This window comes from Borostomias antarcticus (genome assembly GCF_949987555.1).
Source record: "Borostomias antarcticus genome assembly, chromosome: 5".
NCBI lineage: Eukaryota > Metazoa > Chordata > Actinopteri > Stomiiformes > Stomiidae > Borostomias > Borostomias antarcticus.
Window position 1 is genome coordinate 28616353 of NC_140238.1, and position 17793 is coordinate 28634145.

Consider the following 17793-nt stretch of genomic DNA (forward strand, 5'->3'; position numbering starts at 1 on the left):
ATAAAACAAAGACTTATAACTATGCCCATGACTTATTGCAGCCATTTCTTAGTTAGTGGTTTAAGTTTACTACTAAAGTTTAAGTGGACGGAGCTATAAATTAATAACACAACTGTTTCTATCTGATCCGCTGCTGAAAATTCAGCTGATTTTGACCACTTTTAGGGCTCCTCAAAATAAAAGTCTAGTATGTTCTCATAGTAAGAGTCAAGTTTATTGATAGTTGTTTGATCAATATCAAGATTTCAAATCACTGCGTGACGGGCACGTGATTACCATTTGGCTCCGCGCTTCCTGTTTTGACCATGGTTTTGACTGAGAGTGAGCAGCAGTGGACACACTGGACAATGTAGAGGGTAAGCAAATATCGGTCTGTTTCGGTTCTATGAATACATCCATGGTTTCGAGTCCAAGTATCTATTTATACATTTCCAAAGTCAACTACCTAGTTACCCAGTCAGCTAGTTCAGGCAGCCAACAACATCAAAAGTGTTTTGGGATACCGTTAGCTAGCTAACTAAAATGCACGGCAAACCGGCTAGCTCGCTAACGTTAATATGTACGTCCGCTAAAGCTAGCTAGCTAGCTGGCGATGCACTCGGACTGATGACAGCTACTCATTGTTTGGGAGCTAAACTAACGGCTAAGCTAAACTAATAGCTAGCTAGCTTATGTGGCCACTTAAGCTGATCTGATAACCACGCTATCGAGTTATTTTAATGGGTAAAATTATTAGCTACAGAGTTAGCAAGCTGACGTCCTGAATAATTGTGAGAGAGAATTTTAAGCACACACTTCTCATTTTGTAGGCTGTCAGCTAGTAGTATCCAGTAAGGATAGCTACTAGTATCTAGTAATCCCCAGAATAACTGATACTACAGAGCTGTGGGAGCTGCTTTGTTCGAGGCTGTGATTGTTTACTTCTCCCTTTGCTATGTTAGAGATGTGCCAGTTGTCCACTCTGTCACCAGATGTCAGTTAGGTCACGTTCCCTTGTCTTTGCCAGTCTGAAGAAGGTCACAGCGGAACCAACTGGCAAAGGACATTCCACCACTGACCCCCCTCCTAGCTGTGGACCAGTAACAAGACTACTGAAGTAAAGATCTGCCACAGGGTCAAGTATCTGAACATCTGACCTGGTAGGCACAGCATTACACCGGTCAGCCACAACATAAAAACATTGTGTAGGTCTCCCTTGTGCTGCCAAAACAGCTCTGACCCACAATCACTCCCAATAATGTAGCCTAATCCATTTCACATTTTTAATGTCATGATAATCTAATACGTAGTTGTAGTATGGCTTAGTGTGTGCCCAATCTAGGAGCTAACGGAAGAACATCTCACTACTCGCGTTGTACCTGTATGATGTGACAAATAAAGTTGAGTTTCACTTTAGTAGCAATCAGATACAGATTTACAGTAGATACCATACAGAAATCCAAATATACCAGAGGACACCTTCAGAGGTGGAGTCCATGCCTTGACGGGTCAGCTGTTTGGGCCCTAATGCATTTCAAAGAGTCTTTTGTGTCAACTCTTTTGTGTCACCTGGTTATCTGTGCTTGCTTTTGGTAGCCTCTAGGACATGAGGTGTACGTCACATCATTGTTACATTGTTGTTGTTGATGGAATAGCATCATTACATAGAAAAAAAACCCATCCAGGCCAGCAGGAGATTAAGTCCATCTGGATCAGATTATTTATTTTTGCAATTAACCCCAAAAAACACAGCACAAGAAAGACATTTCCAGACTACAATAATAGGCTAGGATAGAGATTTATGTCGGCACACCTTTAATGTCAATGAGCCAATCGTAACAAGCAGAAAATGTCACAACCCATCAACTCCACAGGAGGGAGTCATCATAAATGAGATCCTATGTTTTCAACAGAGTGTGGTGAAGCCTGACTGACTCGTGAGGAGGTGAGTGTGAAGTCAGCAGAGAAGATGGAGAAGACTGAAAGCATGTCCAACGGAGGAGCCTCAGTGTATGCTGAGACAGAACCAGACAACACTCTCAGGTACTGGCCAATCAGGAGCTAGGAATTCCCCTGTGAGCTTTCAACACTGCTGTCTCTAAAACTGTGGGATCCTTGTGTGGAAGCAAGAGACTTATTCTAGGTCCTTCTACTTCTTTATAACGGTGGGCTGTTGTTTCTCAGACACTTTTCCCAAAACTGGTTAGTGTATCGGTGTGAACATAAAGGGATGAGGTTAAGTGTATTCCACCAGTTGTCCACATGTCAGTGTGCTTTTACTGCTGATTTATTTATTATAAAAAAAATATATATTTAACCTTTATTTATCCAGGGGATCCCGTTGAGACCAATGTCTTGTTTTGGTTGCATATGCTCCCGAAATTTAATAAGTGTGAAATATGATAGGGAGCATTTGTGTGAGTGCACATAATTATTCTGGTGCAACTTTTTTTCCATTCGGACATCCCTTTTCCTGTAGTCACTAGTTACACACTCACGTGCGGTGTCATTCGCGGTAGTGGTGACAATGAAAGTGTGACTTGAACACACTTAAACGCCTAAACAGCCATATCTCGACTTAGGAGGGTCGCAGAAACACAGGGTTTGGACTGGGACTTCACGAATGCATATAGCACCTTGACTCAAGTTGTCAAGCTCAATTATCAACACACAATGCTTTATGGGAGTGTAGAGCTCTTCTCCATTCATTGACATAAAACCGCTAGTCTATGAATATTTTTACGTGTTTGGCATGGCTTGAAGATAAGCATTCCCTGGTGCTTGTTTTCACTGCTCACAATGTGCAAGTCATGCCAAACACCTAAAAATATTTGGATTGTGATACATTTCACAGGAGAGCATACCGAGACTGGTAAGATTACACCGTGTTTCCCGTCTCAGAAAAGCACATTCATCATAATTTTTCAACGCATTTACGTATGCCCCATTGACTTCGCTCAACGCATTTACGTTTGCCCCATTGACTTCGCTCAACGCATTTACGTATGCCCTATTGACTTCGCTTGTAGTCCAGTGAGAGCCTGCATAAAAACTGCAGCTAGCTCAATACTGGTATGATCAGTGAAATTGGTCTCTGTGTTTCAGGTTCATGGTAGACAGACCACAAATGAGGCTAAATGTCCAAAATAGCACACTGCCCCTTTCATTTCGAGCCCTGATTTGCAATGCGGATTACTGATTACAAGCATTCATGCAGTATTTAAAAATCCTAAAACAATACAACCCGTTCTCATCACAACAGCCCTGAGGACCTGTCAGAGCTGCTGGCAGCAGGGACCAAAGAGGTGCACGAGAAAGCTGAGAACACCCAGTTTGTCAAAGACTTCCTCAAGGGACGCATCCGCAAAGAGCTCTTCAAGGTCAGTCTGGAGCAGCCAGAACACGCACACCTCTCATGTCAATTCACGCTTTCACAACCCACTCGTAACGTGCCAACCTCTAACTTATTACCACGGCATGGCGAGTCGCTCGCCGTGGTCTATATACTAGAGACTCAGTGCTGTCACTCATTCACGTCTTGTGAGTGAGACGTCTTGTGAGTGCAGTCAAGGACGTCTTGTGACTGCGCAAGCACACCAGGTCACTAATAATAACAGACGCACTGAAAAGTGGAACGCTTCATGAATTTACAGGTCACTAGCCCGCTTCAGTGAAGCTTTAAGGACAGGTTGAGAATTTAGTATCATAAGCCATGTTATAAGGTTATTTACGATCATATACAACGGCCAAAGTTTCACCAAACGGTGCACTCTCAAGATATATCCCGTCGCCGCTAACACACTCAGTGGATTCAAAGGTGCATAGACAAAAATCCCCCCAAAACACCATAAACTCTCGTTTTCAAAAGACAGGAAACTCACCGAATGGAAACTGGTGTCCGTTGATGTTCTGACAAAAAAATCGCCGCAAAGTATGCTCAGCATGTGCTGTGATCTATTTAAGCAATTGACCATGAAAGGCAACAGTGACAGCGACGCGATAGTGGAGGGCCTAAAACCACCATATCTGTTGTAAAATCCTGTGTAACCCACTGCCTGGAGTGGTCAATTGCTTTTCTACAACGGTTACTATATATTCACAAAAAACACATAATAAAAGATAAAAACATTCAATCATTTATTTACCGATCATGATTTTTGTGTTTACATAATCTTCTGCGATAGGCTATAATTCTGAATTTAATAGTTGCCAGGCAACATAGGCTACTGTATCTAGCCTATTTGGGTAGGCCTTGTTCACATAAGCCTATATAGGCCTAATTCGGGGGGTTCACGTTTATTTGAACATTTCCAGCTACTGTATGGTGCAGTTACTAAAACAGTTCTCCAGAGCACTCCTTTTTGCTGGTAAGGGTGTGGAAGTGTTGGAGTCCGACTGAAGAGTGTGTTTTGGCACAGATGATCCCGTAGCCAGAGGTTGCTGTGAGTGGTTGCTATGCAAGGCATAGTACCTCTTGATCTTATCAATAGCCTTGTCACTGCCGCGAGTGGTCAATTGCTTTTCTGCAACGGTTACTACATATATATTCACAAAGAACACACACAATAGTAACATTCAATAATTTACTTACCGATCATTATTATCATTTTAGTATTTACATAATCTTCCGCGAAAGGGTATAGTTCTGAATTAAATGGTTGCCAGGCAACATAGGCTATCTCGCCTATTTGGGTAGGCCTTGTTCACATAAGCCTATATAGGCATAATTAAGGTGGTTCATGTTTATTTGAACATTTCAAGCGAGTGGATGCTACGCAAAGCATTGTAGCCTACCGCTTGATCTTATCAATGTCCTCGTCAATGAGATTGACGGCGCATTAATACTAATTGTTATGCGGTCGCAGCCGTGGAGTATTTTACCACGACTGCTAGCCAATCAGAATCAAGTATCCAAACTCTCCGTTGTAGAAATTGAGGTATAATATGTCTGTGTATCTTATGTAACTTAAAAACTGTAGTATTAGTGACAAGCTAGAAAACGGGTATGAATTTGATATTACTAGAGTGGAGCTCTGAACATTCCGCCATCGTGTAAATGGGGAGCATGGTTTTCAAACAAAACAGAATATTTCAGAAACTACAAATGGCATCACTTAGATATTTGAATGTGAGTGAAAGCATGAAAATCGGAACATTTTTGTGTATTATATGTGAAAGTACTGTGAAATTTGTCGGAGTAGCTTCAATTTGCAAAATGTGTGGATATTTTCAATTCACCAACTGACACCACTCTAATAACAAGTAAACATTCCATCATTCATTTAAATGGGACAAAAACTAACAAAGCCATTTCTAAACGTGACCTGTGTGTCCATTCATAGCATGAGATTTAGACCAATCAGGAGTCACTAATACCATTGCACACCATAGAAGGCAGTAGAGATGGCTCATAAACCTCCTCACCACCTGCGTGGAATTTTTGCATTTATCACTCAGAGAGTTCTTAGAGTCTGGTGTCTGCACCACCTTCCCGGCAAAAAAAAACCCAAGTGGCACTCATGTAGTAATGCATTTTACGTCAAACAGCAGTGGTTGGTCTGCCAGAGAAGTTAGGCGGAACTGACGCTCTGCTCTGGCGGCTGGAGCAGCCTCTATTAGCATGTTCGTGTTCGCAACGTTGCTCTAGCAATCATGGCCCCTCCAAACTTGTCTCCTGCACAAACAAGGGTGGACATTTTTAAATTGTGGTCTTCTATAAATTTGTGTTTGTGATAATTTAATTTAATGACAATGCAATTAGATTGGCAACCTAGGCTAACTAGCCAACCACACAACCTAGGTCCACTGAACGTTACGACAAGGCAACTTAAGTTGTAATTACTCCCATCAAGTACATTTAATACAAGACAGATTCATTTCACAGACAGCTAACCATTCGACAGCACTAGAGCCATTGCACACTTTCGTGCCATGAAACCTCTCCACTCTCCTCCCCTCGCTGTTCCCCCAGCTCGGCGCGGTGGCTCTCTATTTCACCTACACAGCCATGGAGGAGGAGATTGAGAAGAACAGGGACCACCCCCACTTCGCCCCCCTCTACTTCCCCGCCGAGCTGCACCGTCATGAGGCCCTGGCTCGGGACCTGGAGTACTTCTACGGAGCCGACTGGCAGGACCAGGTCAGCTGCTCCCCCGCCACCCAGAGCTACGTGGACCGCATCCACCAGATAGGGCAAGAGGACCCGGTCCTCCTGGTGGCCCACACCTACACCCGCTACATGGGAGACCTGTCCGGGGGCCAGGTGCTGAAGAAGGTGGCACAGCGGGCCATGAAGCTGCCCCCTACGGGCGAGGGCGTCTACTTCTACACGTTTGACGCCATCCATAACTCAAAGACGTTCAAGCAGCTCTACCGCAGCAGGATGAACGAGCTGGAGCTGGACATGGCCACCAAGAAGAGGCTGGTGGCCGAGGCCAACCTGGCCTTCCAGTTCAACATGGAGGTGAGTGGGGAGAGAGCAGGGTGGGAGTTGTAGTTTTCTTTCAGTTCAAAAGTACATTTTCTTAGCCTAGATCTTGTGGTAAGCTATTACATATAAATTGAGGTGTGACTTTAAACATTTCAATTGAGTTAAACCAACAAAATGCATTAATGCATGCAGGCCTGTGCTCTCTGAGCACCCTTTCTAGTCAATTATAATATTAACACAGCATATTGATGTCATCCTGACAAATTGATGTTATTGTAATGTATCAGTATATCACATATAGAAAATGTCTTGTTTTTTTATCAGTTGCTCTATGTAATTGAATCGTCTCAGTGATTCCACTCCCAACCTAGAGTGTGAAACTGAACATATTCCTTACAAAGCTTTGTGTTCTTCATGGACTGCTGGTCAGTATCTGTATCAATCTGTGTCAGTACAGATCCCCTGTGTGTGCAGGGGTCAAAATAGCCTATTTTTGGAATCATTTAAATTACCTACTGTGTCTGTGATGGATTCTTCTTGGTCAGGTCCAATAAAAGTGATCGATGCAAACTCCACCCACTCCTGGCACATTGAAGAAAATGCTTTTATGTAGTGCAGTGGTGTTTTGACCCAGGTGTGATGTTGTGTGTTCAGGTGTTTAATGAGCTGGAGGAGATGGGGAAGACCATCCCAGAGGAGGTGTTGGATGCAGGCATGCCTGTTCACGGAGCCGTGGATGGCGACATCAACAAATGTCCCTACTACGCCACCAAAATGAGTAGGCTTTTGTTTCTTACGGGCTTAATGAGGACAAAAGGATGACATCAAAGTACATGGAGATGTGACCAGTTTATGGCACCGCTCCACGTTCGCAGTTACCTGTGAGGTGTAGAGATATACGCCCTCACTCACAATCTTCCCACAATCCATGTAAAACGTGTGTTGTCTTTCTTTCCATGTTGCAGAGGCCAGTGGTGGGTTAGCGTACGCCGGCCAGCTGGGCATGGCCGTGCTCCGTCACCCGACCGGCCAGGTCCTATTCGCTGCCTTGGTCGCCGCCCTGGCAGGATTGGCTGCCTGGTACCTCATGTGATCCAGCCGCCAGCCAGTTGCGGTCCAGTAGAGAGGAGGGAAAACATGGAAGACAAGGCAGGAGGAGGAGGATGAAAAAATGGATGAGCTCCATAATCGCTTGGATGGGAACTCCCATCTATTCCCAAACCGTGTAACCTTTTCCCATCTTACATTCTTCCTCTACCTCCCTGTCTCTCTCTCTCTTCACACTCCCCGGTTGGTTGGTCATACTGTATCTCAAGGCCCTTTGTATTGTAGCTCTGCAATCGTTGTTTTCTAATTTACCATAATGAAAGTCCTCACCGGAAGTGTGAATACTTTGAATAGGAACTGATCTGGATATTGAAGAATTCCTGTTCTTATATCCTTTTTTTGGTTGATGAAGTGGCACTTTATTCTATTACCTCCGCCCAGGACTGGGCCAAGTCCGGGGGAGGAGCTTATGTTTTTGGTGGCGTGTTAGTTAGTTAATTAGTCAGCAGGGTTACGTAAAAACGACTAGATTTTCATGACAATAATAATAATAATAATAAAATGTATTTGGCACTTGAAGCATGGGCCGAGGAAGAACCCATTCAATTTTGGAGTGGATCCTAACCACAGGATGGATCCATGTCTAGTAATTATTTTGCTACCTTGCCTGAACCTGAGCATTCCCAATACCTTAATTGATCAGTCAGCCGTCATGCCCCAGCCTCCCTCCATCCACTGCAGTCGCCACACAAACTAGCTAGAACACACTGTTGGCACCTAGCTAGGTACAATAGCTATGATGGTATGTTGGGAAGGATTGATTCAGCTAGCTAGCTACCTAGCTATTTTATGGGTACTAGTGTAATGTAATTATGGCATGATGGTGAAGATCAACTGCTTTTAATGACCTAGTTATGCTCGTAGCTAGATAGTACTAGATTACTGCTGTCGGTCCTGTCATACTTCAGAAAGCAGAGCCGAAGAACACCCATTCGGGCAACCCCAGCTGTGTCAAACCCAGATGCACCACCAGTATATTTTTGAGGTTTGACTCCTCTAAGTATCGGTACCTTAATGTCACTGTACTTGCTGACAATATGCATCATGGGTGGAGATTAGGGATTATTTGCCTGATATTGCAATGCCGATTTGTGTGATTAATATTTCACATTTTAAATACATTTTTGTGGTGCCACCTTCATATATAAAAAAAAACGTATAAACGCCCATGGTTCGTCCACGTGCCTCCAGCACACTCAATGCAAAACAGAATTATTAATTGCAGCCTTTTGTGATTAGTTAATTGCAGAGGTCATAATTGTAATTACGATTAATGCACGATTAATTGTGCAGCCCTAGTGGAGTTCTAATTGAAATTGTCAGGTTTTAACAAAGCCAGTTTTAAACTGATACAATTGATCATATATACAGTGATGCATTCATCTTCCTTTAGAACATTTCAGAGCAATAAGCTTTGCTGAAAGAAGAGCTATGCATATATTATGCATGAGCAAGGTAATGCAGTTGTACGTGGTAAGAATTGATCAATAAATCCCAGTTTTGTATTGGTTGTTATGAAGGGTTACTAAATTAGTTAGGTTTCTGAGCACAGGTCTGTCTGGTTTCAGAATGGCTACTAATGGTTGACCAGGTATCCCTGTAGAAACAAGCACAGAGCCATACACTTTCCAATACAACTATATTGTTGGTAAACCCTGTGGCTCTCCTGTGTGAGACCTGATGCCCCAGCGTGTTACCATGACTACTGGAAGTATGGACCAAACTCCAATTAGAGCCTTCAAGTGTAATAGTAGATATTTGGTGTGGGTAAACTGTACATGTGTATCTGTTTGGAGTTGTGTATCTGCTTTCTTGCTAGTGTGCATTTTCAGTGGAAATATAGAAAAATAAGCAGCCCTCAAACACAAGTGAGAAATGCCTTTAAGTTGTGTTAGGATGGAAATTTAGCTAGGAGTCATAGCCATTTTATTTCTGAAGTGTATTTGGTTTTACATTGATTACAGACTGCCACATCTGTTGTTGACTGAGTTGCACTTGGACAGATTAGGGAAATTAATTGTTTTTATTATTATAAGAGGAGAGCTGATGGTAGAAAAACTGACAACCGTCCTGGAGAGGGGGAAGATGTCCTCAAGAATGCGGAGTACAGTTAATTTAGAAGATGCTCTGTCTTCTGCATTCGTCTTAAAATGCACGCCAGGTGGATAGACTATAGTGTCTGACTGCAGGTAGATGCAAGGTACCTAACCTCATCTCCAGTCTTTACGGTATGTACTGTATCTATCCCTTCGACTGGATAGCATTTGCACTGCCTTTCGACAAGGTTGATTGATTGTTAAGGAGTGTGGTGTGAAATGAAAGGAGCCAAGGTTTTGTTATTGTGTCATAGTCATGCCATGATGAGCAGATATTGGATATTGATTGTGACGTGGAAAACATTCCTCCTGGAATGGTTTCCTACCAAAGCGGTTTTATCTGGTGTACTGGAAGATGCCCAGAGCGCTTGATACCAAAGGACAAGTTTCTGACATCCCACATTCTCAGTTCAACACAAACGGGCTTTGGTTGAGTGTGTCCTCAGGCTTAGTCCGTTTCTTTCACCTTCAGTGGGTTTCGTTCACAGACGGAGTCGAGGCGAGTGCATACTAGTGCTCGAATCCCACATGTGATATACTGTAGTGTGTGTGCAGTAGGATCCAGGTGTCAGTATTCATTCAGAAGTCTTTTGGATCAGTACAGGTCTACTGTTGCCCTCGACTGTGCACGTAGTTGTGGAAGCTTGGAGTGACATAGTACACAGTCATGTATGTAGGATTAGAAGGTAGTGCTTTGAGGTAAATAACCAGGACTAATGCAAGGCTTATATCATATTCTAACAGCTCGATGTGAACTCACACCCCTCGCCTCGTTTTCCTTTTTGCCAGTGTGACATCTTTAATTACTGTACCTGTGGGGATGCAATGGAACTGATTATTCTGATGCAGTGTTGTTGCGTTTGTAAATCTCAGGAGTGAAGCAGTGTGTGAGGGTAGGGAGAGAAGACGACCCTAATGGGTTTCTACAGAGAGCAAATCATTAGCCATTTTTTTATAAATCTGTAACTCGCTTTACCATAGGCTGACGGATGTCAGATGTCATAGTGCAATTTGGCTGCAGATCACATGAATGCATTGCATCGTCTAACGAAATAAAAGATTGAATTTCCTGGACCAATACTCTGTGTGATTTTTGTCTTGTGATCACCAAGGGGAATATAAAACGAATCAAGTGAAATGAGACCATTGAATGGATGAAAGAGCTGACTTTGCGTTGAAATTGACAGAGCACACTTCTCATTCAGACTGGAGTTTTATTAGAGATGTATGTTATATCTGTACTTTGTGACATTATGTACAATCAGAATAGTTAGAGTAGGAATAACAGTGTACATTCTCTCACTGACAGAGGGGCAGAGCAGGGTCTGGATCTCCACTCGTTTGACCAGGCCAGAGACGGCCTCCTTCCCTCAGTCTCCACAGGGATCAGACGGGGATCTTAACTGACTCAATGCAGCTCGTTAATGCAGCTTCGTTACAGAAAGCCACTTCTCAAAACCCCGAGCTCCTAGATAATATAATGCAGTTATGCTACCAGACGGACAGCTCTCCCCCAGCCTCTCCTCAGGTGTAGATTGTAGAACTGCTTTGATTTGAGTTTACTTTAGACAGTTCACAAAACATACAAGGACCAGAGACAACCTTACAATACAGAACGAGGAAGCTGACTAATGTATTTCTGGATCAAGATGTTGTTGCATTTGAGGCATCTTCAATAGAAATATTTATTTCCGTGCACTGATTAGAAGACCACGCCACACACAGACCATACATACATCCTGAATGCTGCTTGCCAAGATCACAACTGTGAGAGTCTGATGGTTTAAATCTGCTGTGGGATTTCCTCTTTGGGGTACTTTCACTTCTAAGCGGGAAGGGGGGGGGGGTGTGAGAGTGTGTTCAGTCCACCATTCCTCACACCTTCTGTCGTGAACTTCAGGGCAAAGAAAGTAGATCCACAGTCCTCAGTCCAGAGGCAGCACAGGCCTCATCCAACATGTCCACCACCCGTCCCCTCCATTCTGCTCACGTCCATGTCCGTCTCCTCCTAGGGACTTCCTCTCTCCGCCCCTCGGCCCTCCAACAGATCCCGTCAGTTCCCAGTGGATCTTTTACCTGGCAGAGGGATGAGATGAGACAGACAGGGTTGGTGTGTGTCTATAGGGGAGGATGAGTTCATGTCTATAGGGGAGGGCCTTTAACCAGGATGAGTTCATGTCTATAGGGGAGAGCCTTTAACCAGGATGAGTTCATGTCTATAGGGGAGGGCCTTTAAGAGGATGAGTTCATGTCTATAGGGGAGGGCCTTTAACCAGGATGAGTTCATGTCTATAGGGGAGACCCTTTAAGAGGATGAGTTCATGTCTATAGGGGAGAGCCTTTAACCAGGATGAGTTCATGTCTATAGGGGAGAGCCTTTAACCAGGATGAGTTCATGTCTATAGGGGAGGGCCTTTAACCAGGATGAGTTCATGTCTATAGGGGAGAGCCTTTAACCAGGATGAGTTCACGTCTATAGGGGAGGGCCTTTAACCAGGATGAGTTCATGTCTATAGGGGAGGGCCTTTAACCAGGATGAGTTCACGTCTATAGGGGAGGGCCTTTAACCAGGATGAGTTCATGTCTATAGGGGAGGGCCTTTAACCAGGATGAGTTCATGTCTATAGGGGAGAGCCTTTAACCAGGATGAGTTCATGTCTATAGGGGAGGGCCTTTAACCAGGATGAGTTCATGTCTATAGGGGAGAGCCTTTAACTGACCAACTATATCCATGTAATCAAATATACTACACAAGTGTGAGTGCTTCTTGCGTGCGCTTGAGACAGGACAGCCACAAACCAGTAAACTGGTGTTGTTTAACACAAACATTTAAAACATCAGTTTATCCCAGTGGGCACAAGTCAAGTGAGTAAGGTGAGTGACATGTCTAGTGATTAGATTACTACGGTCCTACCTGGTTTGTGGCTGTCAGGAGGAGCTAAACAATTTCTTTAATTTGGAGAAGAAGCCTCCTTCTGGCTTGTCCTGTTCCTCCTCCTGCCTGTTCTGCCCTGTCTCAGACTGTTTACCACTGCTGCCCCCACCTGGACACACACAGGTAGTGCATAAGCCATGTTTTTTTTTTTGTCTCATATTTTTACTTATCTCTACTGAATATTGATTGTTAGTAGCAGTGAACAACTCTGGTTTTAACAGAACGATTGTGAGCCGTCTCTGTGCGTGTGTGTCTACCTGCAGTGGTAGTGGTGACACCGTTGACGGTCCCCTCCACCTCAGTCTCATCTTCTGCGTAGCTCATGAGCAGAGCTCTCTGTTTGTCTGTCAAGGTCCTGCACACAACGACAAGAGGTCAAAGAGATTATGAAAATATATGATGAAATGTTAACAGACTGCAAATAAAGATTTTATTAGCACTACCCTTGGTATTTTCTCTTTATTTGGACAGTAGGAATGAGAGACAGCAGCGGGAGAGGAGGAGAATGTTAAGGTAGGGTTTGAACTCTGACCAAGGCAATGAGTGCAGAAACTTTGGTTTCTAAAATAAATGGAGGGTTTGAAACGAGGCCATCAGGGAAGCGTGTGAAATCCGAAGGCCGGCGTTTTTGACTGCTACACCTGCATTCAGTAAAAGCCAGTTTTATAGTGAAGGTATGTGATAGCAATAGCATGGAGGTTCTTACTTGGGGACTCGGACTTTGACGTGGACGTAGTGGTCTCCAAACCCGTACCCACTGACCCGTGCGATCCCCTTCCCAGAGAGACGGATCCTCTGGTCGGTCTGGACGCCTGCCGGGATCTGACACAGAGAGAATCAACCAATCAGAGCCAGCTAGTCTTCCACGGAGAAACACCCCCATTTGATTGTCCCAATCAAATCATTCATCAAGTCATGATGAGCTGCATGGTATCAAGGTCTTGGTATGACTGTCAAACTAGTCTTTGGTATGACTCAGCCGGGGATCGAACCCCCAATCTCAGGGTGGACACTCTAACCACAAGGCCACTGAGACAGTAGCTGCGTTTACATGCATACTTTTCTGATTTTATTCAATCTAAATGAATATTTCGGGGCAACTGTTTACATGGGAGGTGATCTAATATGTTGTGGTGTTTATACTGTATGCACCAATAAATGTAATTTATTTCAATCGGTTTGGGCCTTTTTATGCGGATTGAGGTGTTTATATGGTACATTTTTATTGGGTTTGGGCTTTTAAACTTATTATAATCAGATTATTAAGATCCATGTAAACGTGCCTAGTGTCTTCAGGGCCATCATAGTTGGGTCCAGAGTGAGATGTGAGGATGTGATGATGTCTTTGTGTGTCTCAGAGGCGGCAGCTCTCATACAGCACCTGAACACTGTACGAGAGTATGAGTGCGTGTGTGTATTCATGTATGCGTGAGTATGTTTAGTGTGTGTGTGTGTGTGAATGAGTGATCGTCTCACAGAGAGGTTGAGGGTCTCGTAGAGCCCCTGTGCGCGTGCTGTGCCCCCCAGGATGGCCTGGGCTACAGAGATCAGAGCGTCAGAGTGAATGTCTGCCCCGTCTCTCCTGAACACCGGACTCTTCTGGACCTGCAGGTCACACACACATACAGAGTTAGGACTAGAACCACTGGACAAGTTGGACTACAGGCGGATATCACATTCCAATTATCTAAAGATACATCCTCCCTCCTCTCACAGAGTTCACTGATCTGACAAAAGAACACTGGCAGCAGCTGTGGGTGGAAGCATGTTTTTACCTATCCCATCATGTTAGATCACCAATTACCTCAAGGAGGAAAGGAATTCAGGGTGCATTTTAGAGACTTCTAAAAAATCAGCACAGGACAGACAATCAACTTCAAGCTATTAATAACATCTTCATCACCAACATCATCATCATCAACCATTATATCCTATTAGGAGTCGGCATGCTGTCCTCGACACCAAACCCAAGACTACAGTGAACATGATCTCACTTTACTAACAGATCCAACGGATTTCTACTCTAGACCCACACCCACTTAAACACGGCGGTCCTATTTAGGGGAGGGTTATGTGGTCTGTGGAGCCGCCATACACAGCTCCCGGGAAGCATCGCACACACAGACTGGTCAGACTGCGTGTGATCCAACACAGACTTGGCTTGTCGTCCATCCCCCCTCGGCCCTTACTGCTCACCCGGAACGTGATGAAGATCTCCTTCTTCCCCACCGGCATCCTGACTGTCTGGCCGTCCTCCACCCCTGCACACAGACCACGGCGGTCAGAGGAAGGAACGGTATATCCTAGGATATCTCATCTACTGAATGACACGAGGACACTTTGTTTTCGAATCAGGTGTGAGGGTGAGACGGACGGACGAGACAGCCGCGGGAAATTAGCTGCGTTTTCCGGCGGCGTTCGTGTGTCGGGGGCGCTCTCACCGGCGGGCACGGGCACTGTGACGGTCTTCCTCTGCTTGGTCTGCCCGGTGCCTTGGCAGGAGCCGCAGGGGGTGGAGATCACCGTGCCCTTGCCGCCGCAGCGGCGGCACGTCGAACGCATCACGAACGGCCCCGTGTTCACCGTCTCCTGCGGGGAGAGCACAGCGCACCCGCGCGGGCGTTAAAGACTCCGGGATACCAGAAAACGGGGTATAAGAAAGGCAGATACTCCTTTCACAGTGACGGTAGGCATATCCCCCGTGCACCGTGATACTGTTATGCCAACAGAGAGCATCTCGGAATATGCAGGTGAGCACTATTCCAGGGCCTGTTTCTAATAGGTGAACGAGAAAACAGAATCTTATTTGATTATCTCTGCTCGTTTAAGGAGCGACATCACGTCGGCGAGTCTTCCTGTGAAAAAAAAACAACCGGAGAAATCTAAAGGAACTTAACGAGAACCAATGAGAAGCAGGCTACTCACCATGCCCGAGCCGTTGCAGTAGTGGCAGTGCTGGACCTTGGTGCCAGGCTCGTGTCCCTTGCCATCACAGCGCTGGCAGCTGGCCTCTGTGTTGACGGTCATCTCTTTGTTGACACCCTTGGCGGCCTGGGTAAACGTCAGCTCCATGATGTACTGTGGGGAGAATGGTAAATGGTAAACAGACTATATATAGCGCTTTTATCCAAAGCGCTTTACAATGGCCTCTCATTCACCCATTCACAACCACAATCACACACCAATGGCGGCAACTGCCATGCAAGGTGCTAGCCTGCTCGTTGGGAGCAATTTAAGGCTCAATGTCTTGCCCAGGGACACTTCCGACATGTGGACAGGAGGAGCCGGGATTCGAACCGCCGACCCTACGATCATTGGACGACCCACTCTACCTCCTGAGCCACAGCCGCCCCCTGAGAAGAGAGACGAGAGGTGAGCCATTGTTTGACCCACATTCTATTCCATTTCATTCCACTCCAAGTTCTGTAATATTCTATTCTATATCTCCATTCCAAGTTCTATTGCACGATTCATTTCAATCCTATTGACCTCTTGTGGCTGATCGAATATGGCATTGAAGTCTCCAAAGCCTCGGGCTCCAGAGAATTCTCCAAAGATCTTGCGGAAGAGCTCCTCTGGGTTCACATGGCTGGCCTGACCGCTCCAATACTGCTGCTGTCCTGCTCCACCCTGCCCTGCGCCGAAGCCTGTCGACCCGTATGTGTCATACTGCTTCCTCTTCACTTCATCACTCAGAATCTGAGGGAGGACACACACACACAGGTTATAAGCAGCCCAGGATACCTTTGAAGGCTATTACAAGCTAATTAATGGAGTTATGGTGAGAATCAGCCCAACCTCATAAGCTTCAGCCAGCTGAGCGAATTTCTCCTTGGCCTGTGGATCATCTTTGTTGGTATCAGGGTGGTACTTCTTGGCCATCTGAAAGAGCACAGCAAACACTCTGTAATACTGTGTCGAATGCAGAAGGAGTAACAATATACAGAAAGTCAACAATAAGAGTAGTCAGTAAGTGGAATATGTAGAGGTGGGTCGTATGCCCACCTCCCTTGTTCTCTGTAAAGCGCATTGTGTTGCCTCTGGGTATGAAATGCGCTATACAAATAAAACTTTGATTGATTGATTGAAGTGGTCTAACAGAGGATAGCGGGTCTAACTCACCTGGTAATAGGCCTTCTTGATCTCTTTCTGGGTGGCTGAGCGTGGTACCCCCAGAATCTGGTAGAGGTCCTGCTTGTTGGTAGCAGGGGCACTCGTGTGGAAGGACAGCGTGCAAAGGACATGAGGAGACTGGATTCCTGTGGCTGAACACATATAGAAAGAGAGAGAGACGGTCAGCATCCTTCTACCCACACACTGTTACAAAGCACTGGTCAGGGGTCACAATTGTTATTGATAGTACAGTAGACAGATAGCTGGATGGACAGGTACAGTACTTTATCTTTCCCCGACGGGAAATTGTTGAAATCGTTATGCAAGTAACGTTAGAATTTTAGAGTTAAGTTAAGCATCCTCTCAGGTACACACACATTTACAACACTGGAACTTCATCAGGTCTTGTAAAAAAGTTTCTGGCAATGGCAGCTGGAATCTCTAATCAGGGAGCAAGGGATGTTAGCGATGTTGCAGAGACGTCGAGCTTGCTGATGACAGGTGTACCGGCAAGCTTCGTAAGACTGCATGTAGTCTACTCTCAAGCCAAGTTAACCTAGCTGGCAAGTAAGCAAAGGAAGCGAGCCCAGACTCCCAAATAGTTAGCGTTAGCTAGCTTGTCTGAATCTCAAAGTTACGTCATAGTTTCATCATGCAGGTCATTGTGTATAGTACGGCATATCCCACAGCTGCGTGCAAAGACCTGGCTGTCAATGTCACACACATCTTGGCATAAGCTAAAGTAGCTAGCTAGAAGCTAGGAGAACGCTAGCTATCTTAGCGGATCGCAAGGCCGTCGCTCAGTGCCCCGCTCACCTGACAGCCCTCTCAATGTCAAGGCATGTCCCGTCCCTCTGCGGGCCGAGTTGCGTGAAGGCCAGATCTTCTGAGCTCCAGCAGTAGAAAGAGCACGGACACTTCCGTGGTGAGTGACGTTAGAGGCGAGGACACAGCCTGCCCGCCGGTGTGCAGAGGACACGGCAACTGTTATCCAGCGTGCGGAACAGCGAGCTGCTGAGGACGCCATCATTACCCCCACTAGCTGCTGCTTCTCTACAGACTACGCATGCTCAGGAATTACGACGATAAAAGTGAATCGACTCTGGGTTTTGGTCGCAGATTGATGACGCTTA

The 17793-nt window shown here is 45.3% G+C and overlaps 2 protein-coding genes across 4 annotated transcripts; one reads left to right on the top strand and one right to left on the bottom strand.

The window, feature by feature from the left end:
* The first annotated feature begins 311 nt into the window (after window positions 1–311).
* hmox2b (heme oxygenase 2b) lies at window positions 312–10678 on the top strand. 2 transcript variants are annotated; one of them, XM_084437921.1, is made up of 7 exons: window positions 312–356; window positions 1007–1139; window positions 1893–2022; window positions 3242–3359; window positions 5951–6442; window positions 7064–7187; window positions 7375–10678. In XM_084437921.1, the coding sequence occupies exons 3-7, from the start codon at window positions 1949–1951 to the stop codon at window positions 7500–7502; spliced, it is 936 nt and encodes a 311-aa protein (XP_084294047.1). In that variant the 5' UTR covers window positions 312–356; window positions 1007–1139; window positions 1893–1948; the 3' UTR covers window positions 7503–10678. The 2 variants fall into 2 exon arrangements, with proteins under 2 accessions (XP_084294047.1, XP_084294048.1); XM_084437922.1 differs by lacking the exon at window positions 312–356 and having other exon boundaries at window positions 1023–1096.
* Window positions 10679–10818: 140 nt separating this feature from the next.
* Window positions 10819–17700, bottom strand: dnaja3a (DnaJ heat shock protein family (Hsp40) member A3a). Of its 2 annotated transcripts, XM_084438774.1 has the most exons (12): window positions 17477–17700; window positions 16670–16812; window positions 16346–16429; window positions 16037–16246; window positions 15473–15625; window positions 14989–15136; window positions 14744–14808; window positions 14024–14152; window positions 13254–13369; window positions 12805–12902; window positions 12527–12656; window positions 10819–11688 (listed from the first exon to the last, which is right to left on the bottom strand). In XM_084438774.1, the coding sequence occupies exons 1-11, from the start codon at window positions 17688–17690 to the stop codon at window positions 12541–12543; spliced, it is 1476 nt and encodes a 491-aa protein (XP_084294900.1). In that variant the 5' UTR covers window positions 17691–17700; the 3' UTR covers window positions 10819–11688; window positions 12527–12540. The 2 variants fall into 2 exon arrangements, with proteins under 2 accessions (XP_084294900.1, XP_084294901.1); XM_084438775.1 differs by lacking the exon at window positions 12527–12656.
* Window positions 17701–17793: the final 93 nt, after the last annotated feature.